General features: G+C 38.5%; 1 protein-coding gene across 1 annotated transcript in view; it reads left to right on the top strand.

Moving 5' to 3' along the window:
* The window catches only part of HAPLN1 (hyaluronan and proteoglycan link protein 1), a 74,641-nt gene extending 48,305 nt beyond the window's left edge, over window positions 1-26,336 (top strand). Inside the window, exons 3-5 of the mRNA XM_070412294.1 lie at window positions 15,931-16,302; window positions 20,295-20,597; window positions 22,592-26,336. Coding sequence (XP_070268395.1) covers window positions 15,931-16,302; window positions 20,295-20,597; window positions 22,592-22,881 — 965 coding nt within the window. The 3' untranslated portion in view covers window positions 22,882-26,336. The remainder of the gene's footprint in view (window positions 1-15,930; window positions 16,303-20,294; window positions 20,598-22,591) is intronic.
* The last annotated feature ends 1,208 nt before the right edge of the window (window positions 26,337-27,544 follow it).

The following is a 27,544-nucleotide window of genomic DNA, read 5'->3' as shown; positions in this document are numbered from 1 at the left end:
ACCAGGAAAGAAAATGCAAGTATAGAAGCCTGTGCAGTGTTTCTGGTGAAAAGCATGTGTCTGGTTATGAAAAAGGAAACTCTCCCAGTTTCCCACGAAGAAAGACACAGCCTTTGATAAAAAGTGCACATATACTCATTCATGCCTTTTAACTTTTTCATTGAAGCTGTTTGAAAGCAAGCTTTACTTGTCCATGGAGTCTGCTAATGTAGTTCCCAATGTAGAAGACAGTAATTTCTTAAAATATAGCTACAGGAAGAGATAGCTGCTGTTAATACTGTCTCTACAACACTTTCCACTAATACATTACATCCCTCGTTTCCTGATATGCCTAGTCAAACAACTTCTAACTCCTTTGAAACCTGAGACCATTAGGAAGAGTTTTATATGGAATACCAAATCACACAAAAGTCTCTTTTAAATAAATACGTGGATGAGGTCCAAAAACTCTTTCTGTATACTTTTACTTACCAGTAGATGTTCAAAGATAAAGAATATACTTTTTTAACCCTGTTTTTAAGGAGACATTTACATAGACACCAGAGAAGTCATATGACCATTTGCCCATTAAACAATGTAAAAAGCAAAATAGTGAATGCAAAACTGCTTGACCATATTCAGGTCCGAGAGCCAATGGCGTCCTTCCTCTGGTGGCCAAATGCAGTCTTCCGACAAGTTAGAGACTTTCCCCGCCAATGCCACTACTGACTTTAGATATTGGACATTTAATTTCTTCAAGTTTCCTTCCCCTCACCTATAAAATCGGCATAATCACCATTTATTCCGTAGAGCTTTGTAGGAATTAAATTAGGCAATATTTGGATAATATATGGATAAGTGCTTACTACTGAGCCTGGCCCACAATAAACTCTCAATAGATGACGGTTATTATCATCATCATGTTTGTTGCTTCCTCACTGACATGGAAAAGGAGGTACAAAAACTGGTGGAAAAGCTCATGCTTTTCAAACTTATTTGTAACAGAACCTTAGTTCTAATGAAGTAAACGTTCTATAAGTTGCCTTCTTTGTCCTCTTTAGTTTCACAAATGAAAATTTCCCCCAATAGTATTAGATATTATCCAGTCCTTTCACTTTCCTTGTAAACACAGAAGCTTTTCAAACTTAAGTAATTTTCCTTTAATAGACTTAGTAGGTGGACGCAGATAAGCTAAATGTTGTTCTTTTATAATTTTAAAAATAGTTTTAAAATAACAAGAATAAAATTGTTGCCCTCTGTTTAATAAGTAAAATGTACTGTCACTTTCTCAAAAGATAACACAGTAATAGTTTTTAAGGGAAGAATTGTCAGAAGTTTATCTCTCTGGGTAGAAAAATAATGTATATCTAGAATCCTTGGCAGAAGTGGACATTCCCCATCCAGGGGGTTGGCTCCTTTATCCTGTGTGTCTCAAATAACTGCTCTGTCCCCGCTTAGCATGGGTTACTTTTTTGTTAAAATAGCTCCATTTCCCCATCAGATGGTCAGATTTTTAACACCACAACTATATAGTTGTGCCTGGAACATAGTATGTGATATATCTACACTAATAAAAGAGAAACATGGTAATTAGTGTACGACCGCTACCCTTTTCATTGGCTAATTAGCGAGATATGCAAATTAATCACCAGCCAAGATGGTGGTTAACTGCCAACAAAGATGGTGGTTAATTTGCATATGTAGGCACAATGCAGGGAGGCAAAAGGGAAAGCACGGCAGAAGCCCCCTGGCATTGACAGTGATCGGAAACCCAGGGGGGAGCTAAGAGCGGGGGGCAGGGCAAAGGCGGCCCCCAGGGCCGCCTTTGCCCTGCCCCCCAGCCATGATCAGAGAATCCTGCACCTCTGCCGCACTGGCCAGTGATAGCGGGAATTAGGGGTGGAGCCAGCGATGGGAGCTGGGCAGGGGCGGAGCCCACAATCAGGGGGCGGCTGCAGCTGGGGGGGTCCCCTGCCTGGGCCTAAAGCCTCGACCAGAGGGATTAGGCCGGGCAGGGGCGGCTGCAGCTGGGGGTCCCCGCTGCCCGGGCCTAACGCCTCGGCCAGAGGCGTTAGGCCTGGGCAGGGGCGGTGCCAGTGATCACGGGGCGGCTGCAGTTGGGCAGGGGCGGTGCCAGCAATCATGGGGACCAGGGGCAGAGTCGCTGATGGTGGGAGCTTGGGGTCCCCTGCCCAGGCCTAATGCCTTGGCCACAGGCGTTAGGCCTGGGAAGGGGTGGAGCAGGAGGACCCTTGGAGAGCTGTGGGTCCCCTGCCCAGGCCTAATGCCTGGGTGAGAGGCATTAGGGAGGAGCCATCAATCGCAGGGAGCAGGGGCTGAGTTGGTGATAGTGGGGTGCTGGTGGTCCCTTGCCCAGGCCTAATGCCTTGGCCAGAGGTGTTAGGCCTGAGCATGGGCAGAGCCAGCGATCGTGAGCAGGGGCGACGTGGGTGATCGTAGGGAGCCGGGGGTCCCCTGCCCACCCTGATCTGGGACACCCTTCAGGGCAAACCAGCAGGCTCCCACCCATGCACCAGGCTTCTATCCTATAGAATAAAAGGGTAATGTGCACATGCAATTTTTTTTCCAAATATATTTTATTGATTTTTTACAGAGAGGAAGGGAGAGGGATAGAGAGTTAGAAACATCGATGATAGCGAAACTTCGATCAGCTGCCTCCTGCACACCCCCTACTAGGGATGTGTACACAACCAGAGTACATGCCCTTGACAGGAATCGAACCTGGGACCCTTCAGTCCGCAGGCCGACACTCTATCCACTGAGCCAAACCCGTTAGGGTGGTAATGTGCAAATTGACCCTAACAGCAGAACGACTGGGAATGACTGGTCACTATGACACACACTGACCACCAGGGGGCAGATGCTCAGTGCAGGAGCTGCCCCCTGGCAGTCAGTGCACTCCCACAGGGGGAGCTCTGCTCAGCCACAAGCCAGGCTGACGGCATCACAGCGGCGATGGTGGGAGCCTCTCCTGCCTCCTCAGCAGCTCTGTGGATGTTCAACTGCAGCTTAGGCCCGCTGGCAAGTGGACATCCCCCAAGGGATGTATCACTGCCAGCTTAGGCACAACCCCCCGGGGAGCAAGCCTAAGCCAGCAGGTGGACATCCCTCGAGGGGTCCCAGACTGCGAGAGGGCACAGGCTGGGCTGAGAGACCCCCGAGTGCACAAATTTTTGTGCACCAGGCCTCTAGTATATATATATATTTGTTGAATAAATGGATGAATGTAATGGAATACATCCAAATTACCATTATCATAATGAGCATTTCTTAAATCCTGTGGTATCCATGGCATTTAGCAATGCAATGACATATTGTGTAGGCTTAATAAACATTAACTAGATGACTGCTTTCATTATAATGTTGATAAAAGCTAAACCATAGTTTATAGAATTTAAGGACCTACGATGACTTCAATATATGATATCTAGATTAATATCCCACTGTACAAATAAAGAAATCAAGACCCAGAGATTTTATATTTCTTGTCCCTGGTAGCATGGCTAATGAGGAACAGTGTCTCTTGGCTAATCCGTTCCCCTCTTCAAGTATGGGCTCATTTCTCACCTTCTCAATGAATTTTCCCTGCCTATTGCACTCTCCTGCTCCTATGGACCCCAATCTCTCTCACATCTTTTCCTTTTTTCTGTAGCACTGGTTAATGACTTTACCTATTTTGCATAATAATTTGTGTCCATCTCAAGGTGCGTTTCACAAGGGCAGAGACATCTGATGTATCCAAGTCACCTAAATCAGTACCTGGCACATAGTAGGTGGTCAATACATGTTTATTGAATAAATCCAGGACCAAGATCCTGGTATTATTCCTAATCAAGTTCTAGTCAGTCTTCCCAAATGTCAGGGAAATAGTTTCAGTTCGTAGAATGAGAGGCAGCAGATGAAGAAGAGGATTATGAGATTGGGTAATTGGTCGTATGCATGGCTCCCACACTGCACACAACATCTTACTCTCCATGAGGGTCCATCAGAGGCAGGACGCAGCAATCTTTCTAATGTGTGCATGCAGCTTTGAAGAGCAGTCATTTTACATTTGGTCACTGCAATGCTATCTTGTTCCTTATGTAATATCTGCAGAGTCGGGATCTGGTGGTACAGAGTGGATCAAAAGAAGCGGAGTGAATTTAAAAATGTATGAACACAAGCCATCCACTGAGCCAAAGTTTAATGGGAGAAGTAGATAAGTGCTACTCCAGCTTAATTTTCTCTCTTCCACTGAAAACTCATTTGGATTCTATGAGTCTATTATGAAAAGTTAAATTAATTCATTTTGTCTTTTTAAGACAGAGTATGCTATTTACAGCCACAAATGAAAAATTCACAAATATCAAGTATATTTTCCAAAAGGCATTTAGATAAATATATAGTGTTAATAATTCTATCTAGAAACAATCAGCTATAAAGTATCAGAATTTCATCATGAAATCATAAGAATTAGCAACATCGTGAGTATTAGATAACTAATTCTAAAATCTCTTTTACTATAAGACATGAACCCAAAAATGTCAGAAGAACCTACTACTTGAATACAGGCTTATCATTTGGTCAAACTAAGAATATCACCATACAAATATAATAAAGGAGTCCAGAAGGAAAATATATATATAGGCAAATATGTACATACTAGTGGCCCAGCACAAGAAATTCGTGCTCGGTGTGTGTGTGTGTGTGTGTGTGTGTGTGTGTGTGTCTATGTGTACGTCCCTCAGCCTGGCCTGAGCCACCTCGCAGTCCAAGAGCGCTTGGGGGATGTCCGACTGATGGCTTGGGCCCGCTCCTCACAGGCCTAAGCTGTCAGTTGGACATCCTTAGCTCTGCCACGGAGGTGGGAGAGGCTCCTGCCACTGCTGCTGTGCTCTCCAGCTGTGAACCAAGCAGTGCTCCCCCTGTGGGAGCGCACTGACCACCAGGGGGCAGCTCCTACATTGAGTGTCTGCCCCCTGGTGGTGAGTGTGCGTCATTGCAACCAGTTATTCTGCTGTTCGGTTGATTTGCATATTAGCTTTTTATTATATAGGATGTAAAAATACTCACATACTGCACACATACATTTATACACTTATTCATACTGTTACAGCAAAGTACCATATACTGGGTGGCTAATAAACAACAGAAATTTATTTTTCATCGTTTTGGAGGCTGGGAACTCCAAAAATATGGTACTGACAGATTCAGTGTCTGGTGAAAGCTGACTCCCTAGCTCATAAATTGTCATTTTTTTTTCCTCTGTGTCCTCAAATCACTGAGGGGGAGAAGGGATTGCTCCCAGGTCTCTTCTATAAGGGTACTAATCCCATTTCCAAGGGCTCCACCCTCATGAACTAACCATCTCCCAAAGGCCCTACCTTCAAATGTCTTCACATAGGGGATCAGGTTTCAACAAATGAGTTTGCTAGTGGTGGGAGGAGGGGAATAAACATTCAGTGTCGAATAAGCACCTATTATACATAGCCAGTGGGGATGGAATGATAAACAGAACACATGGCTTTGTCTTCTTTGAGCTTATAGTCTAGTGAGAGACAGGCATTTCTGTGGATTTAAAACTATTGATTATGATAACTGCTAATAGGAAAATTATGGAATTCTACAGAGAAAAGATAACATTACATGTTATTACCTTAAACAGAAGCATTCAAAAAAGCAGTATCTTTAAATTATGGATATAAGTCAAATGTGGTAATATCTTTCTTCAACTATATAGCTGCTACACTAGATATGTACACATATAATTATACCTATATACACATACACAATGATTATAAATAGAAAAATCAAGAAATGAAATGATTATAGATTGATATACAATTTCAATAAGTTACTGCTGGGCATAAACTAAATTGAGGAAGATTGGGAGAACAGATTTGGACAAAGGAGGGGGGGACTCAAGTTATCTATTGGACATGCAAGTTATGACCAGCAGGTAGTTGGTTTACTAAGTTTGATATTCAGGAAAAATATACTACTAGAAAGTTTGGAATTGTTAGCACATAAGTGGTATTTATAGCCATGAGACTAGACGAGATCACCTGGAAAAGAAGGAAATGCAGATAGAGGCAAGGAGATGACCCTGGTCTGAGATCTGGAGACACACAGCACCAACAGGTGGGCACAAGGGGGATGTGCAGGTTCCCAGATGCAAATGTTCTCCAAGTCTGAATCCTCATCACTGATATGTGGCCACTTTTTCTCATATAACTTTTTTCCAAAGTTTAAGTTAGTTGCATACATTTTAAGATGGGGGACTTTTTAACATTAAAACCTTTTGTTTGTTGAAAAATTCAAAGAAGTGCTATCTTTCAGCCTGCATTCCCATTGGACAACATCAGTGGGAGCCAGTTCATGCATTAGAATGGGCATGTCCTTCCCACTCCCTGCTGTCCTCAGGACAGTGGTGCTCCCGCAGCCTTGCCCACCTGGGCATTTGTGTTTGACTTAACTTTCATTTTATTTGAGCATTAAATTTAATACTCGGCACATTGAATGCCATCATTTCATGATCGCTTATTAAATAAAGAATCACAAGATCCCTTTTGCCTCCAGGATTGACTCTGTGACAGTATTATTTGGTATATTTTTTACTAAGTGGAGACATTAACCAACAGTGTCCTTTCTGCAAATTACAGATAGCTTGACCTTATACTTCACCACAAAGTGGAAGTGGTCTGAGTGGAGACAAGTAGATTTGAGATCTACCCTTTGACCACATGAAGACAGTTCCAATAATTAAGGACTGTGTGGTTAATTACAACTTAATGAAGAAGAATGACTCATGCTAATGTTTTGGTTTCCCCATACCTTTGGAAACAAGCCTCCATTATAGTTAAAATCCTGCAAAGTATGTTTGTATTAAGAATGTCATTCACCATGTTAGTGAAATGTTCAAATTTTATTTTCCAATTTATTTTCCTGTAATGCATTCCTTAATCTCTTTATAGCTATGATAACCCAATTTGCTTATTCTAAGTCTAAAATAATAAGAATTAAATCTATTTCTTTATCCATAAACCTTTGATAACATGGATTAATGTAAATTCTCAAAATTATTAACCAAAACAGACAACTCTGAGTTGACAAAACACTAAGATTGTCTCTAGTTCTGGGACAAGTTGTGCTGGACATAGCTGTGGCAATAATACTAACATACTTACATTACAGTGTGATGCACAATGGAAAGTACATTACCTGAGTCAGCCCATTCAGCCCTCCCCGCAACACTGGAGAAAGGTGGTTATCTTCACTGAAGTGGAGACAGGTGCAGTCACTTGCCTCGGGTCATAAGGTTATTATGCAGTGAAGCTGAGATTCAAGCTCAGGCAGGCCAGCTCTTGTGCTCCTCTCACACAGGAACCATGCAGCCTCCATCTACCTTTTCTTAGGACCTTTTAAGTAAAGCAGTGGGTAAATCGGCCCCCGTTTTATTCCATTCAATTAATATAATTATGTTCCAAAAGAAATCAAATCACTATTAAAAAAAGATCTTGGTCTTGGACCTGGGAGAAACTTTTCCTACAGGTCACCGTGGTGATTCTTCAGAGGAGTTAGAGCAGTGGTTCTCAACCTTGGCTGCACATTAGAATCACCTGGGAATCTTTTTAAAATCCTGATTTCTGGGCCTCATCCTCCGGAAATTCTGTTTCTTTGTTATGGGGTGGGGCCACAACATTAGTAACAAAGAAACAGAATTTCCAGAGGATGAGGCCCAGAAATCAGGATTTTAAAAAGATTCCCAGGTGATTCTAATGTGCAGCCAAGGTTGAGAACCACTGAGTTAGAGGAATGAGGCAGGGGTGGGGTGGCAGCTGTGTAAACACATTCCACCCCTACCCCGAAATGATGACTGTCTGGAACCCCCCAAGGAAACTCAAGAGGCGGCAGAAAGAAGTTGGATTATATAGATTCAGATAGATTTCTTTTAAAGAAGTGGTTCTCAACCTTCTGGCCCTTTACATACAGTTCCTCATGTTGTGACCCAACCATAAAATTATTTTCGTTGCTACTTCATAACTGTAACGTTGCTACTGTTATGAATCGTAATGTAAATATCTGATATGCAGGATGGTCTTAGGCGACCCCTGTGAAAGGGTCGTCCAACCACCAAAGGGGTCGCGACCCACAGGTTGAGAACCGCTGTTTAAAGGCTTCTTAGTTGGTGGTCCTGAAATGCACACTTGTCTCGGTGGGAACCAATGTATTTAGAGAATCATCAAGAGTTGGTAAGATGTGACTTTCTCAGAACCAGTAGCTTCTAGGAACTGTCTCTGAAAGAGCACGGGTAAAGAAGGCCATGTGGAAGGTAGAAGCTGTTGCATACCTTTCACACTTTGGACACTCAGTGACTCTGTTAGTTAGAGCCAGCTTTCCTGGGCACTTACAGTATGCCAGGCAGGAGGAAGTTCTCAACATATGACCTCATTTAACTCTCACTGGGATCCTGAGAAGAAGGTGGCTTAACTCTATTTTACTGATGAGGAAACTGAGGCACAGAGAGGTTAAGGGACACAATGTAAGGGGCATAGAGTATTTACTTCACCAATAAACACTCTCTGTTAAAAAACAGATGAAATAATAATGAATGTGAAAAGATAAAAACTCACATAGAACTTAATCAGCAGAACAGAGCCTAAGTCACTTATCCTACTTCTGGTACAAAAAGAGAATTAAGAAAAAAAACAAAACTTTTTTTTCAGGATATTAACAGAGTTTCAAGTTTGTATCTCAGCACAGTGATTTTTATTAAACTGTGTTCAATTGACCCCCTAGAGCTACTGGGGGGAGGGGAACTCTTGATGCACATTTTAAGCAAAGAAGCTCACCTTTTGTCACATTTATATTACAAAGGTTTGTCTAAAATATCCTTTGGGGATAAAAAGTTTCACTGTTTCTGAATTTTTTAAATATTGCCATAGATCAACCTCTAGGCTCTAAAATAGTGATCGCATTTATCCTTCTTTTTTATTCTGAAACTTGGATATAATAATAACACTGTATACATTTGTGGTTACCATCATCCAAAACAATACTATATCTTGGTGTTGGGTAATTTCCCATTAGAGAAACAATTTAGCTTAAGGCAAGGAAGGAAAATGGATATGGTCAATACCTAAGAGGATGCTTTATGGCACATCAGGTCATCTGATGAAGGTCTTGACCGAAAGGACGTATGCCACTTAAAGACATTGTAAAAACACAATTTGGTTCAGCTGTAGATTGAAGGGAAACAGCAGGGCACGAAGACTCTACCATGGTTAGAGAGAAGGTAGGGGTAGGGGTTGGGGTGGAGGAGAGAAGTAAATTCTTATTGCCTGTGAGACCAAAGGCAAGATCACAGATGGTGAAAAACAGCAGTGAGCACTCTCCAGCAAAGAGCAACCTTCACTTATCCCATTTTCAGCATTGGGCTTTTCCTTTATAGTTCAAAGCTAGACAACAGCGAGGACCTTTGGCAATAGCATCTTTAAGAAACATGGAATATGAGATAACTTTTTCATGTTTTAAAGACATATTTAAAGATAGCATTGTATTAACAAATCAATAGGTCTTCTGCAAATATATACTCCTTCAATAATGACAATATATAGCAATTTTGTTATCAGCTCCTTAAGTATCTTTTCTAGAGATACTCAGATAATGTTTGTTTGTTTGTTAAATTCCCTCAACTATTTAATTTCTTTTCATACCATTTTCACTTAGTTTGTGCATAGGTGATACATTCACATGGTTCGAAATTTCAAAAATGTGCAAGTATACACTGTGAAACTCTCCCACAATTCCTCTTAGGCAAGCATGTCAAATTCTTGGCCCATGGGTGCATGCCTCGTTTATTTGGCCCGTGTTAGCCTTTGAGTTTGACATGCTTGCTCAAAGGAGACATTTACCTCACTTTTCTATAGGCTACTGAGGTTATTAGTTTCTGGTAAATCCTTTCAGATAGAGTTTATGCAGATATACCTTTTTTTATTATTTATACAAATGGTGGGAGCACCACATATTCTTAGAGCAGAGTTTGAACTTCTGATGAAAGCAAAGACAGGCTAAGGACAAGTCCAAGAAGGTCTCAAACTCAAGTCAAGTAGTTGAGGGCAGAGGGCAAATTGGAGCCTCATTAAAGCTCCTCTCCTGCCCCCTTCAGGTCAGCCCTTCCTGAAGCACTGAGTGCTAGAGAGCCTCAGAGTCCTTTGCATTCAGGAATAGCTGGGGAAGAAACTAAAGCTCTGTCTCTGACAAATTAAAAGTAATCACCTCTCCAAAAGGACAGTAAAGCCCAGCCATGTTGCTCATGATTGAGTCTCCACCTATGAACCAGGGCACATGCCCAGTTTGGGGGTTCGATCCCCATTTGAGGGCATGTAGGAGGTGGCCTCTCCCATTATTGATGTTTCTATCTCTCTCTCCCTCTCCCCTCCTCTTTGAAATCAATAAAAATATATTTTTTTAGAAAAGCATAAACAAAAAGACACACACACAAAAGGACAGTAAAGGCTGGACGGAGGTAGGGCTAGGACCAGAAAGAGTTTCCAATGCAAAGCTGAGCAGACACATCAGAATTATAGCGAAATGATTGGAGCTTCTCACTCCAGGTGAGCAACTTTAGGAAAAATTAGATTCATTCCAATCTGAGGGAAACAAAATAATTATAAACAGTTTAAGTTTAATGAGTAAGATACTCCACATTTTCTTCTTATGTACTTATCCTACTCAAATGTAATGTGTAAGGTACAATGAGAGACCAATGTCTAAATTAGTCATTCTGCTTAAATATTGTCTTTAACACGTATATTTAATTTTTGAGAGCTATCTAATTGCATAAAGCAATAGTAGGTGTCCATGTCTACTGCTACAGCTAAGCACGGGCTCTAGGCACACTGGTGGATGTCAGTCAGACACCAGCGTGTGCCAGGCCTTATGTTGCTGCGAGAGGAACAATGTGAACAAGGCGTGGAGAGGAGGCAGAGGGATTGTTTTCAGGAGACTGTGGCAGGCACAGCAGTTAGGATACAAATCCGTTCTGGCTGCTCATCCTCAGGCAGCTTTGGCTACTCTAATGAAAGTAACAGCTTCCAAAGTGTGAGTCTTACACATCCAAACCCACCACAGTGAGAACAGATGTCACAGAAATAAGGAACTATTTTTAAAACCTGTGCAGTTTTTTCAAATGACTCATCATGGAGCTGACAGTTGAGTCTCTGCCTCCCGGTCTGGAGTATCAGGGAGGAATTAGCTTTCCATTTGGGGTGATGAAACGTTTTGGAAATAGGTAGTGGGGGTACTTGCACAACATGGTGAAAGTAATTAATGCCATTGAAATGTACTCTTTAAAATGCTTAGAATGGCAAATGCTCTGTATATTTTTCCACAATAAAAAAGAAATTCAGATGATGGTGGTAGAGGGGGGTATTTTTAATGTCCTAGTTTAGTACCTTATTCGGCCATATTCCCCAATTTTTTGTTTTTCCTTTTTACATTTTATTGGTCTAGGACAGTGATGGCGAACCTTTTGAGCTCGGCGTGTCAACATTTTGAAAAACCCTAACTTAACTCTGGTGCCGTGTCACATATAGAAATTTTTTGATATTTGCAACCATAGTAAAACGAAGACTTATATATTTTTTTAATATATTTTTATTGATTTTTTACAGAGAGGAAGGGAGAGAGATAGAGAGTTAGAAACATCGATGAGAGAGAAACATCGATCAGCTGCCTCCTGCACATCTCCTACTGGGGATGATGTGCCCGCAACCCAGGTACATGCCCTTGACCGGAATTGAACCTGGGACCTTTCAGTCCACAGGCCGATGCTCTATCCACTGAGCCAAACCGATTTTGGAGAAGATCTATATTTTTGATATTTATTTTATATATTTAAATGCCATTTAACACAGAAAAATCAACCAAAAAAATGAGTTCGCGTGTCACCTCTGACACTCATGTCATAGGTTCGCCATCACTGGTCTAGGAAGTCCAAAAGTCTGTAGACTACTTCATTATACATCAGTGAGAAAGTAACCAACCAAGATGGGTTATTTGAAAATCCATAATTTATTTTGAAAAGAAAACTTTGATCTGTAGCACCTTCTCCTCTTTCTGTTACCTTTGCATTTTTTTTTTTTTTTTTTGGCAAGGAATGGCAAAAAAAGGAGATTATATTTTGAATAAAACTAAGAACAATAAATAGCCCAATACCATATTTCTAAATTGTTTTTCTTCAACTACTTATTTTTTTCTATTGTTTGAAAGACTTCACCTAAATTATGAAGCAATACAAAGATCAGTCCTTTGGTCATGCCACTGCTTTTATAATTTGGTGAAACTGGACAGTGTCCTCTGGATTTCACAAAATTTGTAAAATAATAACGAGGTCCTGCTGTTTCCCCTGGAGACAACTGTGGTCTTTGAAGGGCATCAAAATTTCAAGTCAGTGTCATTGAAACTCACTAATAGAAATAGGAAACTTATGTAACTTACAAATTGAACTTAAAAGTTGAAACCCCCCAAATAAGCACATGTAAGCTATATATATATAAACAAGCAATACTCATTCTGGTTATCAAGGTTTATTTTTATCTTTTACATTATATTTGCTTTGCAACTGCATGTTGACCAAACAGTTTTGATTTAAACATAAATTTAAGGGTCCAGGTTTTTGCACCCAATGATCAGATTCAAGACTTCCTCTAGGCAAGACAGCACAGTTTGTCATCAGCACTCAGTCCCCTTCCTGCTTTTTGTGCCTTCCCTCTTCCTCTCCAGTTTAATGTGTTTCCTGGCTGATCACTATCATAAAAGCTTACCATAACAAGTCTGAAAGAATCTTAATTCAGTGTCCTCGTGACAGATCTGTCACTCAAATAGCTAAATCCTGGTAGAGCCTGCAATGGAACCCAGAGCTCCTGACTCACTGGCCAGTGCTCATGCCTACATCTCACCTGTTCTGCAACAGGCCACTTCCCCTCCACCTTCAATGCTCTATAATTTGCACTGTGGATCTTCTAAGAACAAGCAAACTAATGAAATATGATATTCTCAACAGGTCAAGTCAGGAGTTTAGGTTAATGAACACGGCTCTCAGTCACTCAATGTGTTACAGTTTACACATCTTTCTTAGGGTTCTTTGAATTTCAGTCAGAGATTTCTGGCATCTGTTACCTCAACACCTAGCCCCCCAAAAGATAAAAATAAAAATGGTAGAAATTTGTACACTCTGGCTGATTAGAAACATTGCTTTGTGAGAAGCCAGTGGATTATTGGTGTCTGCTCAGTTCTCAATATTATAGCACAAAGTCACCATCTTACTCACAATGCTGGAGTAAAATAAACAGTGCCTAAAAAAAAATCAGAAGCTTATACTTCTAAAATACTACAAGATGATTTACAGTTAACCACAGAAAAAAATTAGAAGTCTCAGTCCTTTGCACAAGAGTTTTGATCTTTGCTTTAACTCTTTAATTTATAAAACACTCAGATCTTGTATTCATTCTGGAACACCTTATGATTATGCTAAACCGCACAATAATTTCCAAGTTTCCTGTATAATGGAGGTGGTATTTTGTATATTTTTTACTCCATATGGATCAAAAATGTATAAGTAAATGACAATATAGGTTAATATATGCCAAAATTATTATCAATATCAGGCAGTGTCATACTTGAGAAATATTGTGGAAAGTATATGCAGTAGGAACAGTTAGCAGTGAGCAGACACTTACTTTGGGTGAGCCATTATTTTAAGTGCTTTATGTGTCTACTCTAGTAGATATTACTACCCTAATTCACATACAATAAAATTGGGATTTAGATGTTGCAGAACGTGCTCAAGGCTACACACCCAGTAAATTAAGGAGATGAAGCTACAACAAGGTCTTTATCACATGAAAGCCCTGTGCCTAACTACTGTAATACCCCTATTCCAGTGCATTTGGGCATCAGTTTCGACTTTACAAAGCTTAGAAGAATCATGAAACTGCAACCTCTTTTTTAAAATATATTTTTATTGAGGCAGGGAGAGGGAGAGAGAGAAAACATCGATGAGAGAAACATAGATCTGCTCCGATCCAGAATTGAACCAGTGACCTCTGAGTGCACAGAAGGATGTTCAATCAACCTCTTGTAGCTGTGTGTCACGTCTAAACTCAAGTCCCTGCAGGAGAAGGCCCAACCCCCAAGTGTCCTCCCACGGGGCTGGGGAGATGTTCCTTGTGGCCCTCAGACATAACTAAGCAAACTGAGGCAACAGCTTTTTTCCTCCTCCCAGAAAGAAGACATTAGAGAGATTTAGGTAGAACTTGGATGCAGTCATTGGGAATATTGTAGGGGAAAATTACATGTAGGATAGAGTGGGAGTTATCTACTTTTCGTCTCTTCTAATTCCATGGTCCTAACATAAGAAGATAAAAAATAGAATCTAAAGGAAATGCTTAATGATCTGGATTCATTTTAATTAAGCAATTGTCCTCTCTCCTCTTTTTTTTTTTTTAATCTATTCAAAGTGGGATTATTAATGGCTTTGTTAAACTTTTCAGTTTCTGAGGATTGGGGCTGACTTATACATGAAATTATGTTTGTTTTTTAATATTACATAATTCTGTTTGCTATATGATAAAAACAAAACCATTGTATCTATTTTTGTACACTTTTATATTTTAAAATCTGAATCCTAGGCATGCTGTTGAATACGTTTTGAGATCTGCCTGGAGATGAGTGGCTACTCTTCATGGTATCTTGTGTATCTTAAATGATTCATGGCCAAAAGTTACTCAGTACCTACCTGCCTAAGGCAGGAAGGGCTACATGAAAGGCAGTCTTGGCAGCCTTTGAAAGCTGTGCATAGATGAGAAGCTTTGTGCTTCCAGGAGTTCTTATATCACTTTCTCATTTTCAAATTTTGCACATCCTCAAGAGACCTTGTCAAGGTCAGAAGCACAATGAGCTAACCAGGGGAAACCCCAGAGAAAGCCAAGATCTGAAAATAACAGCAGGTTCTCTAGCGAACCGCAGCCCTGCTGACTTGGCAAGTTTAGAGCACTGCAGTACTCTCTGGAAGGCAATAAAGTCCTTGGAGGAGGGACGAGGAAAGCAAAAGGGCAAGGAAATGAAAGGTAGATGTGATAAGATAACTGTTAAATAAGAAAGAGCAGGAAACAAAGAGAGAGGGAGTAGAAGGAGCTTAAAGGGAATAAAGAAGTAATTATTTGGTTAATCAGAAGATAAGTATAACTTTGGATACACTTTTAACATTCAAGTTTTGAGGAATATATTTCAAAATCTGCAGGTTTTATAAAGCCTTTGCTAAAAATACCTTTTGTGAACATAAAATATGTACATGCTGCTTAAAATGCTCCAGAATGACATTTTAATCACGGGTATATATTTGAATAGAGGCCATGTGTGAGGCTATTCTAAGTTATTTGGCCAGAAGTATAATAAAAGTTAATCATGTTGTTTTATACTTTTTTCATAAATACAATACAGATTTATTGTATTAGGAAGCTCACTTAGGAAGAGAAAAGTTTGCCTACAAAATTTTTGGTTTATATTAATGAAATAGCCATGGTACTTTGTCATTTCTCTTCATCTTGTTTCTACATTTTTATATTTAGATGTAAAAAATAAAATTTATTATGAAATCACAAAACTTCAGATGACTATGGAGCTTTGTACCCAATATTTCTTAGTGATTACAGTGCACACCTTTCCTTTTTTCAATGGTTTACTAGTAAAAGACATAGCTACTTTATGCCCTCTAAGTATCAGAGGTACCTTTCTAGGTGGCTCAAAGAGACTACTGTTCAACAATGCAAAGAAGCTTATCACCCAATGTTGCTGTTCATCAGATACCCTGGATTGGTAGCATATTTCATTTCATAAAAATATCTACACACATCTTAATTGTTCTTTTCTTTCTTTTTTTAATTACAGCAGAAAATGGCCCCCATCTACTTGTGGAAGCAGAACAAGCCAAGGTGTTCTCACACAGAGGTGGCAATGTTACACTGCCATGTAAATTTTTTCGAGACCCTACGGCATTTGGCTCAGGAACCCACAAAATCAGAATTAAGTGGACCAAGCTAACTTCAGATTACCTCAAGGAAGTGGACGTTTTTGTTTCCATGGGATACCACAAGAAAGCTTATGGAGGCTACCAGGGGAGAGTGTTTCTGAAAGGAGGCAGTGATAATGATGCTTCCCTGGTGATCACAGACCTCACCCTGGAGGATTATGGGAAATATAAGTGTGAGGTGATTGAAGGATTAGAAGATGATACTGCTGTGGTATCATTAGATTTACAAGGTAAGTATCTATAAATCATGTCAAACTTAGAAACTATAATTAATCATTATTCTTTGTTTTTCATGACCAGTGGCTACCATAATGATGATGTGAGAAACTGAAAGTCCATTTATAGCATATTTTTCAATTCTTTTGCATTTTGTAGTCTGTCTATGATTCCAACTTTCATATTTGAAGGGTACACACAGTGCTTATGTGCAAAATTGAAGACATTTGCACATAGGAGAAATGTGCAGTGTAACTGAATTAATAATATTCAGAAACTGCTTTATGCTATTCAAAATTTAAATCTCATTACATAATTATTAAGAAATTCAGATTTGATACTTTTTTATTATACTTCTAAAATTATCTTAGTTTCAAAATAATGACAAGTTTTGTGAAGGACATCTACTAACTGAAATACATGCAATTGTATTCTGTAAAGTAACTGTGAAAACTTAATTTTAACAATAAGGTAAAATTTTGTGTATATATATATATATATATATTACATTCAGTAGATTCAAAAACAAAAATGTATATAAAGCTAAATAATAAAAAGTGTCCTTGTCCTCCTGTGTCCCCTCTGCCCAAAGCCCACACACACTCTAAATGCCCCACCAGCAGGGAAACTCTTCTGTGTGGTTTCTCACGTATCTCAGAACTTCCTATATTCAGGAATTCGAGTTTCTTTGCCCTGGAGGATACATTTCGGCTGCACTGATAGAGTAACCTCTTTCTGTGCACATCAACTGTAAGTGTGTGCTTGTTAGGAGCTCCTTTCACAGCCTAGGATGGATCTGTGCCTTTGGGAACGTATGTGTTTGGTCCAGTAGCACATCATGGAAAATCTAACCTCTGAAGCCCTCAGGACCCCATCACATGTATGGAGAACTATTAGCTTTACTTATCTAATAAATTACACAATGGAGTAAAGTGCATTTTTATGATCTTCTCATCTCTCTTAGTTGTAGTTCTTGGCTCCTGATCAAAAGCCACCTTGTGCTTTCAGTTTTTATTAATTCAAATTAATATCCATGAACATTGGTGAAATTGAGCCCAAATACACAAAAATGTAATCTGAGGACTTTCAGAAATAGAAAAACAATTTTACATATGTACACAGCACTGCCAGGCACCATGAGAGGCACAGAGGAAGGTAAAACTTTGCTGCATGGTCTCTGCCTTTTTATTATGAAATATATTTACTTTATGGAGTTATTGCAATTTACTTTAGTTTCTACATGTACCACGGTATGAAAACTTTCATATGTCTAACAAATTGATATTTGCCAACAGCTAGGATGAATTGAACTGTGCAATTGTAAATCTTAAAGAATGTGTTTTCAAAACATATTTAGACTGATGAAACTACCCACATCATTTGATATTATTCGTTTCCATGTGATGTATCATTCTTATTAATCCCTTTTGTAGTGATACATACCAGACCTCTATGGAAAAGTAAGGAGCTTCTCATTATATCTTGACATATAAGTAAAAAATCATTATACTTGGAAAATAGGTATACACCCTTCTTCATACCCATGAAAGTTTAACTTTTTATAAGTGCTGGATAAAAACAATCACCATTTGCTCCATAATTCAGCTGTAGGAATTGCACACTTTCCCAGAGTCAAGAAGGTTTCTGTAATCATAGTCTAAGATGTTGAAATCTTAACAAGCTGGAAGTAAAATAGGTAAATAAATAAATGCTAACAAACATGTAGTTCAGAAATGCCCCGGCTTGTAAGAAACATCTGAGTGTTTAAATGTATGCACTAAATGTGTACAATACACTGAAGCTTTTAAAGTCTTGGCCGAGTAAAACATAGACAGTAACTTTGATGTACTAGAAATGTGTTCTTCCAGCATCATCAAACATTAACTATAATGTATGTATATCTTTTAAGTTAATAAAACAGTAAGTTGATCATTTATTCTTATAATTGAAAAATAGTAAAATTTTAAGATAGAGTTTCATTTTTACTTTAAGAAATGCTTGCTTGAAATTATGTTAAATTTGAAAGAAACTCAAAAATATGTTACACTGGATTTAGAACTGAATCAATATTTTATCAGTAACATTCAGTGATTAATCAGGGACTAATTACTAAAAAAAATTTTTTTCCTAACACCCATGAAAGTCCCTAAATATACTACAATAAATTTAAACCCAAAATATTGTCATGGTTTTTCTAATTATTTTAAATTAAAATACTTTACATTCTCCACTGTTACCATCTTGAGCCATATGAGAAATGGAATTCAAACCATATAATTTCTTCCTCTCTCCACATTGAGAGAATTTGAGATTTTCTCTCACTTGATGTTCAGCTGCTAAAGAAATCTCTACTGGATAAATTAGGTATTTGTATAGCAGCATTCCTGGGGCTGCTGAGGAAAGAAGAGGTAAGGCACAAGGGGACAGGGAGCACTGTGGCCGTTCCTTTAGGGAGCTAATTAGGTTCTTAGCCAGGTGCCTGGGCATGGCTCTCCTTAGGTAGAGCCACCTCCAGCCTTTCCTTCCATCATCACTGCAGGGGGCAGTGGCAACCCAGAGAGCCTTTTCCTCCTTCATTTTGGCTCTGGTTCAGCTTACAGATCCCTCAGCCAAGAACCTGAGAAGGCAGGATGAGATCGGGAAGCCTTCCTGGATCTTTGCCTGCAGTGGACAGTGCCAGCTGGACTGCCCCAGAGGGACAAACGTGCCCTGCAGAACCCTTCGGCGACGCGACTTGATCCAGGCTATTGAAATCTCTGTAGAGGCTTCCAGGACAACTTATAAAAGAAAACATTTCCTCTGTACTGGTTACACTCTTAGTGAATTGTACATTCATCTTCAATAGGGTCTGCGGTCTCATAAAAAATAGCTCATGTGATATAATTCACCAAATTACTGTCAGTGGGACAATGTTTTATATTCCACATGGTAAAATATTAATTATTTCTAATTACATTCTAAAAAGCCAAGGCAAGGACTTGAACAATCATCACACTGAATTATCTTTTAGCAACTATGGGGGAGACATTTTGATGCAGTGGTCCTTCTTAAAGTCCAGCAAATGGTGCAACTTTACTTTCTTATGTAATCCGTGTCTTTTGAAGTAATTGTGCAGCAAGCTGTAAGACAGCTCCATCACCTCTCATGATGATTTGACTGAAAAGAACGGGGGGGGGGAGAAGATGAAGGGCTATAGTAAAAATTGAAACAAATAAGAGAGCTATGATGTTTTTTATGGAGGTGTTTTTCCTAGTAAATAACTGCTTTATTAAGATGAAATAAGACTGTTTAATTAGATTTTTGTTAGATATGCAAAGGATTTCACTTTCGGGTTTCTCCAAATCAGAAGCCTTCTAAGTGAAAGTTACTTATCTGCAAGTTTTTAGGAGCAGGTGTAAAACAAATTATATATTAGTATCTACATTTGAATAATTGATCTTTGTTTTTGCATTTAAAATACAATATTAAATGAATTAGTAATTATATAAGAATAGTTACTAAGAAAAAAAATTGTGAATTTTGACATATACCTTCTCTTTCAGCACTATTTCTACATCCCCTACCATGCTTAGTATTCAATATTGATTTTTTTTCCCAGACAAAGGGAGCTCAGGAATACACTTTTAGGCTTAGTAACCAGTAGCAGATATTAAATTCTCAAGGAGAGCTATTTGGAAAATATAATCTGCAGGTGAATCATTTCAGAAAGGAGAATTTCAAGGCTTGAGTTGAACTCTTAGCAAAAGAGATAAATCATTGAAGTCATCAAACCAAGTAGCACACTGGGGCATGCTTAGAGCTGAGAGGCTGTTTGAAGGGGAAAGGGACCATGAGAAACCATTGTAAGCTGTCCAAAAACTGTACTTCATCTGATGGAGATTCTATTATGTTTTGTTTTGTTTTGTTTTTGTTTCTGTTTTTGTTTTTGTTTTGCCAGTAAAGTGTGATTTGCCTATACCTGTTACTCTGGCGCCACTAATAACCCCATGCTTTCTCCTTTGGACAGGTGTGGTATTCCCTTACTTTCCACGACTGGGGCGCTATAATCTCAATTTTCATGAGGCACAGCAGGCTTGTCTGGACCAGGATGCCGTGATTGCCTCCTTCGACCAGCTGTATGATGCCTGGCGGGGTGGGCTGGACTGGTGCAACGCTGGCTGGCTCAGCGATGGCTCAGTGCAATACCCCATCACCAAGCCCAGGGAGCCCTGCGGAGGCCAGAACACCGTGCCTGGTGTCAGGAACTATGGGTTTTGGGATAAAGATAAAAGCAGATATGATGTGTTCTGCTTTACATCCAACTTCAATGGTAAGATATTAACTGTACTGCCTTCTTCCCTATACCATAGGCTAATAGGTACTATGACGCTACACTTGACTTTCAATCTTATCTACTTATAAAAAGATAAAAGCTTTGAAGTATTGCTCCAGTTTGAAAAGATATAAAAAGTTCTTTAATGCCCTATTTTTTTAAAAAAAAATCCACAGAAGTCAAGCAAAAGTGTAGAATTCCACTATTCTTGGGTTTTATTGCATCTGATTGTTACTATGAAATAGTTTAAGCTATGATGTTGTCTGGGGTCTGTTTCTTATTGCAAGGATGCTGCTGCTACCATGTGCCCTCCTTAGGATATAACTCTCCAGGTTGAAGTAAGGGTGGCTTCTGTGTCATGTTCTCCTTCACTAACTTACAATGTCAGTATATTCATAAATGATCAGCAAAGTTCAGGATGAAGAGAAGTTTGCAAAAAGAATAAATAAAAATAACATTGCCGGTGAAAGCAGAAGAAAAGAGATCCAGGTTGCTTCCATGTTGATGACTGATTATTTGCCTTCAACATCACTCCCAGCCCTACCTTCTCCATCTAGAACCAGCCACATAATGTGGGGATGAAAATGTTGGTTCCTTGATCAAAAATCATTGAGAATTTTAAGATGGTGACAGCAAGGCAGTAAGCCAATCATGAGGCCATGTGCCACTGCACAGGCCACACACCCATGAAGTAAACTCTTACCCCTTCATTGGTATATAAGTTCCGTGGTGACATGCTTTGGAAAAAATTGCAAGGAATCAGGGATCAACAAATTTTCTGTATGGGGCCAGATAGTAAATATTTTTTGCTTTGTGGGTCATATGGCCTCTTTTTCAACTACTCAATCAATGTAGCTTTGTATATAGTAACACAAAAGCAGCCATAGGCAATATTAAATGGAGGGGTGTGGTTACGTTCTAAATGAAATCTCATTTGACTCCTGTTGTAGCTTGCTGACCTCTGGTGTAGATGATAGAACTAACGCTAGTAGCTAATGTTCCAGCGGCCTCCACTCTTTCTCAGAACCACATCATCTTAGTCTAGAAAGAATTGGCAAGCATTAATTTACACTTCAATAATCTATATTTAATGAGGGGTAGGGAGATATTACATTACAATGTGTAATCAGATAAGAGAGTGATTGTATTCTACCGGAAATGAAGTCTGAGAAGATCTTCAGTTGGCATATGTCACTTCAGTCAGTTGATGTCATATTTTATGTATTTTATTCATTTTGAAGGAATCTCAGTAATTAACACTATTCAATAAGTGGGTGAGACTAACTTGCTCTTTCTTGTGAAATTAAAAAACAAAAACACTTAGGTATCAGGCTCCCACAGAATAAAGTTGGAAAAAATAAATAAATGCATCCTCTGCTAGGGAGTGAACAGACTAGGTCCACAGTCTGAGCCAGTATTATTTATGGCAAGTGACTTCCTGTATTTTTTTTTTTTTTTGCATTTTCATACTGTAGTCTTTGAAGAAGAAGAATGTCTTATTGATACCTGTAATGAAAAGGACTTGAGGGCTTTGATTTTTTTTTAAATAGACTTTTATGTCAGGAATGTTTTTTGATCCTTTCACATTCAAATGTTGCCTCTCCAGAAACTTGTGCTGGGGCTCAGTCCCGCCACAGCCAGAATTTCAATAGCCCTTGCTTTGAGCATGGGCTTCTGTCTTCCCTAGCGCCACAGAAGGGCCTTTTAGTCACTAATTAGCGAACAGAAACTGCATCTGCCACTTCCCTTTTCCTTTTCAAAGCTATAAAAGGGCACGTCTGAACATGGATTAAGGGGCAAAGAAAAATCAACTGATTTAATGGAGAGCGACTCCGGGGCACTACATTTGACTGAGATCCCAGGTCCCCAAACCTCTACAGACATGGCTCCATACCCCACTTCACTGGAAAGCACGTCTGTTCGGGGCTCCTTCCCTCCCTGCGTGGCTCAGTGGCACACGGGCCCATTGACCTCTCTCCTCCTCTCCGCAGGCCGCTTTTACTACCTGATCCACCCCACCAAGCTGACCTACGACGAAGCGGTGCAAGCTTGTCTCAACGATGGTGCTCGGATTGCGAAAGTGGGCCAGATATTCGCTGCCTGGAAGCTCCTGGGATATGACCGCTGCGATGCGGGCTGGTTGGAGGATGGCAGTGTCCGCTACCCTATCTCTCGGCCACGAAGGCGCTGCAGTCCTACCGAGGCCGCGGTGCGCTTCGCCGGCTTCCCAGACAAAAAGCATAAGCTGTACGGTGTCTACTGCTTCCGAGCATACAACTGAGCGTGCCCTGGAGCACGTCGGGTTTAGAGTCATTCAGAACATGTGAAAGGTGTTTTGTTTTATTTTCCGTATGAACTCATGCAAGTTACCAAAACTGTGATAACCCTTTTTTTACTTACTGTAAAGAGTCATTTTCATAAAGACCAATTCATTAATTTGTTTTTGTAAAGCTATCACTCAATATATATTATAAATTAATATAATTTTAAGGAAAGTCCTACATAAGGAGGCTTTTGAGCCAAACCCTTTAGGCTATATCATCCCAAGGAAGCATCCTTTCGTGGGCGGGGCATGCAATAATTTGAGGACTGCTAGGGTTAAGTTAAGGAAAGGAAAGTTACCCGGAGCAGCAGCTTCCACAAGCACAAATTTTACACATTTGTACGATTTTGAAATGCACAAGAAACAAGTTAGAGCAGCAGATTTGACATAAGGCTTCTTTACATAAACTGAGATTCTGAGAGGTGGCACAAAACTCAGTCTCACAGGGGAATAATCTACACTTTTCTAAAAGTTCCTATTGCAAGTCTCCAGTAGAATATTTTACTCTTCAAACATCCTGCCTTTTGACCAAAAAAAAAAAAAAGAAGAAGAAGAATTCATATGGACTCCAATGCATAGTAAAAAGCACAGTTAAAATTCCTTAATAACCCCGTTTATATGAAGTATTAAATTTAAATAAGCAGATAATATTTAACCCATGAGAGACTCTACCTTCTTCTAATTAAAATTACACACACCTAAGAAGAATTGCGTTATCTTTTGAGTAGCTTTACTGAGTTACATTTAAATTCTAAGGGTCGTTGGCTAAGCAGCATTTCGCATCTACTCAGGGCAGTTATATAGATAAACTGCTGGACAGAAAAATTGTAAAATTTAGCAGCTTGATTTTATGTTAGCCTATGAAATGTTATTGTCCTATAAAAATAACTTTAAACTATTTAATATTTTCTTCTTATTTACATTACATGAAAACATTTAACTCATAAAAGGAATGAATAACTGCACACTTTCCTAACCAAGAAATAAGGACCCAACTTTCAAAATTCTTTTTTTTTTAATTATTTGTATGTACATTAGAAAGCCCAACTGGTGCCTGTGGTTGGGGGGGAAATGTCAACCCAGTAGTTCTAAACCTTCCTCCATAAGAAAATGTGGTCCATGATATCACTTTCCCTGCTGGTCATCATTAGGTGTAAATGAAACACTGAACCTGTCATCATAGAGTTTACACTAAAATCATCAGGGCTGTAAGGGAAAAGGTAAGGCCAGCTTCAGAAAAACAACTTTTGCATTAGCAGCTCCAATCTTAAATAAAGCTCTGTTTTCCTATATTTTTATGACTGTTGAGACCCCACAGGGACCAATATTTGTATTCAAATTACATTTTATGGTTTCCCATTGTTTCACAATGAGTTCTAATAAATGGGATTTAGTATCATAACCCAAGTATGACATAGCTGGTGTGCTTTCATGAATGTTTTTATGTAGATTTTCTTCCTGTGAACATGAGTTAATAAATCTGTTTCCTGAATTGATTGTGGTTGCATTTAAAGCTCTGTAATAATTCTAATAAATGTACTCTCTAAATGTAGAGTTACATGTGTGGAAGATACAGAACAATTGGAAGTCAATAAAACCATAACTATACTTACATTATCTAGATAAAATATTGTAAATAAAAGTAAATCACTTCTTTTATCAAAAGCATAGCTGGAAATTTTCAGATGCTTTAATATTAAAAGATGACAGTATATGCATGCTCATTTTTACATTAAGTTGGATATGCAAATTGTGCAAAAATTACAAATATAAATCCAAAGAGTTTGTGAGGTTTAACTCAAACATTGCTGATATAAATAGAACTTGAAGTTTTAAATTAAAACTATCTGAATGGTCTAAGATGAATATGTTATTTAAAGATGGGACTATCTCCAAAAGAGTGATTCTAACACCTCAACTATGGGGGTGAGCTCACTGGAGGAAGCCCATACTTGAATGATTATTACCCATGTTATAAGATTTTTATTGGAAATGCAAGTAAGAACAAATTTATATTGAAGAAGATATATAATGTTCAGTTAATTGCTGCAAAGCTCTACCTTTATAATGTTAAGCATAGTAGCTACCATTTCTTAACTTTTGAATACTTACTAGTATAGGAACTGGTGCTGATCAAAAACTCTGGACTGACTTTTAGCTGATTAAAATCTAAATTGATAGCACACCATTTTTCTAAGCTTGTAAAAAAAATAAATACTGCCGGGCAGAATTTTTATCTTCTGATTTCTCCTAAAGGATGAGGATCTCCTTACCCTTTTGGACTTCTACTTGAATAGTTCTTTGTTTTTTTAATGTTATCATTTTCCATTTTTCCACCAAATGTCTATTTTCCTACTTCATTCCCCAATATATCACTGAGAATATTGAAAAAAAAAGGTTATCCTAATACCTTTCTGAACTGAAAGTCAGTACAACATTGACTAATTCAGAAATTGCTCCTCAGACTTGGGTTCCAAGGCTATCAGAGAAATAAGATGGGACTCAGGGTTACAAAATCTTGCTTGGATCATTTTGTCCATAATTCACACTTGTAGCCCATATAAGCAACAAAGTTTATCTGCAAGTTTCACTGGGAGACCTATATTTGAAAACCAAACAATAAGGATTCATATAAAAAGACAATAGGAATGGAAGCAAGTTAATCACATTAACACTGGAAGCCATCTTTTAATGACTGCTGCCAGATTTTAGCACAGTAATTTTTAGTCAAATATGGTATTTGTAAATTTAAACTTTTTCGCATAGGAAGGGGGCCGGTACCTGGTAAAGTTTTATTTTATGCAATAATGTAGTCGCTTATTATTTTGGCAATTAAAAGTAGACTCAAAGGAGATTCCAATTTGGTTGCTGGCAGCCATACTGGGTTTCTGGATTCAGTGCTCCAAAGAATATGGTGGTCTTATGGAGTAGCTGACCACTAAGAGGGGAGGACTAAAAGGGAATTACTATCAGTTCTCAGCATAGAATGCATCAAGAATGATCAATGGATAACTGACAGTTTTGTTGAGAAGTTAACTTTATCACAGCTCACTACTGCCAGAGCAGCAATGATGTACAATAAGAGAAATAAAAAATACAAAAAGTCAGTAAGGCACCTGATTAAAGAAAATAAGTATTTAAAGGCATTTAATACCTACTGAGTACAAATCGGAGGAAAAGAACCAATCTGTATTATAAAAATAATGTTTTCATTTTCTGTAAGATACAATGAACTGGTAAACAAACATTAAAAGACAATTTTGTGTTAATGCAGTATCTTTTGATTCTTCTGAGTTGTATAACCTTAGCTATTATTCTTTGTGTCAAACTCTATAAATACATTATTTTAAAGAAGACATTTACCCATTTTTTTTTGTAATACATTTGAGTTCAAATTGTAAACACATAGCAATTTCCATTTCCTGGGATTTTTGCAATGTTAAGAAAAAAAAAGGAGTATATTTATGGTGTTGCTAAATCAACAGTAGTACTATCCCAGAATCTAATGGCTTTTTTTCTCTCTTTTTATATGATGCAAAGTATAATTTATTTTGCTCATTGGTTAGCAATTCCATAAATCTGTTGTGTTGGTGATTAGATTAAAATACTTGAGATACTTTATGACTTCAATTATTAGTTCTGAGTTAAAAGATCTCTGTTTATATAATAAAATTCTTCCACTCCAATAACAAGGGGCATATTTTTTTTAATATTTCCATTCCTTTCCTGAATTTTCAGTGTGGAAAGTTGTTTTTGGATTTTCTTAGTATGTAGAAATGGATTATTAGGTGCAAGAGTCTATTGGTGATACAATGACTTGAACACAAACACATCCAAAACATTTTGAATCATTGATATTAAAACAAAAAGTGCACTTAAATTTGTTCCCATTCTAATTTGGAATACATTGAAAAACCTTGGAGAAGAAAGTTCAAGAAGATGAAATTAAACTTATTTTAGTGTTTAAATTCTAACACAGATGAAGTATATAATTTTTACTTTGCAAGCAAATTTCATGTATTGCTATAACCTGATCATATACAAAACCCACTGGGTACTAGTACTGAAGAGCCCTATGGCGTTTCATCATGCTGAAATAAAAACAAGTTAAACTGTTCAGATGTAATGTCTTTGGTTCCCAACCAAGTGACAAAGCTTAATGCTAAGACTATTCTTGAGTAAAAAGGACCCTGTCCAGGAGAGTCAGTTATGCCAGGAAAATAATAAAAGCAAAAGATTATTGGAGAATATGAGGGAGACGTGGATGAACTAACGATAAACTAACACTGAAAGTGTAAGAAAAGCATATTCCCTTTCCTGTCTTGATTTCTTGGGCTGTCTACTTAGGATTATTTAGAGACACAACTTAAAATGCGTCTGTAGTCTTTGCTTCTCAGTTGGTGATAGATATAACAGGACATTGACAGCAGACTACATCCCCACTCTTAGGGAGGAAATTCACTACACACATTTTCTTTGTCCTTAGAGAAGCAAACAAAACTTATTTATTTTCTCTGTATTTCTTTCAGGCCAATAACATCTTGTCACCTTCATAGCCACTCATCATTTGAAACAACTTGGGTCAGCCCAGAGGGTGATTCGAGGCCTTTCTTGAAATCAA

This window comes from Myotis yumanensis, unplaced genomic scaffold (assembly GCF_028538775.1).
Source record: "Myotis yumanensis isolate MYYU_CA2020_CCGP unplaced genomic scaffold, mMyoYum1.0.hap1 SCAF_4, whole genome shotgun sequence".
Classification (NCBI taxonomy): Eukaryota; Metazoa; Chordata; class Mammalia; order Chiroptera; family Vespertilionidae; genus Myotis; species Myotis yumanensis.
This window is presented reverse-complemented; position numbering and strand designations above follow the sequence as displayed.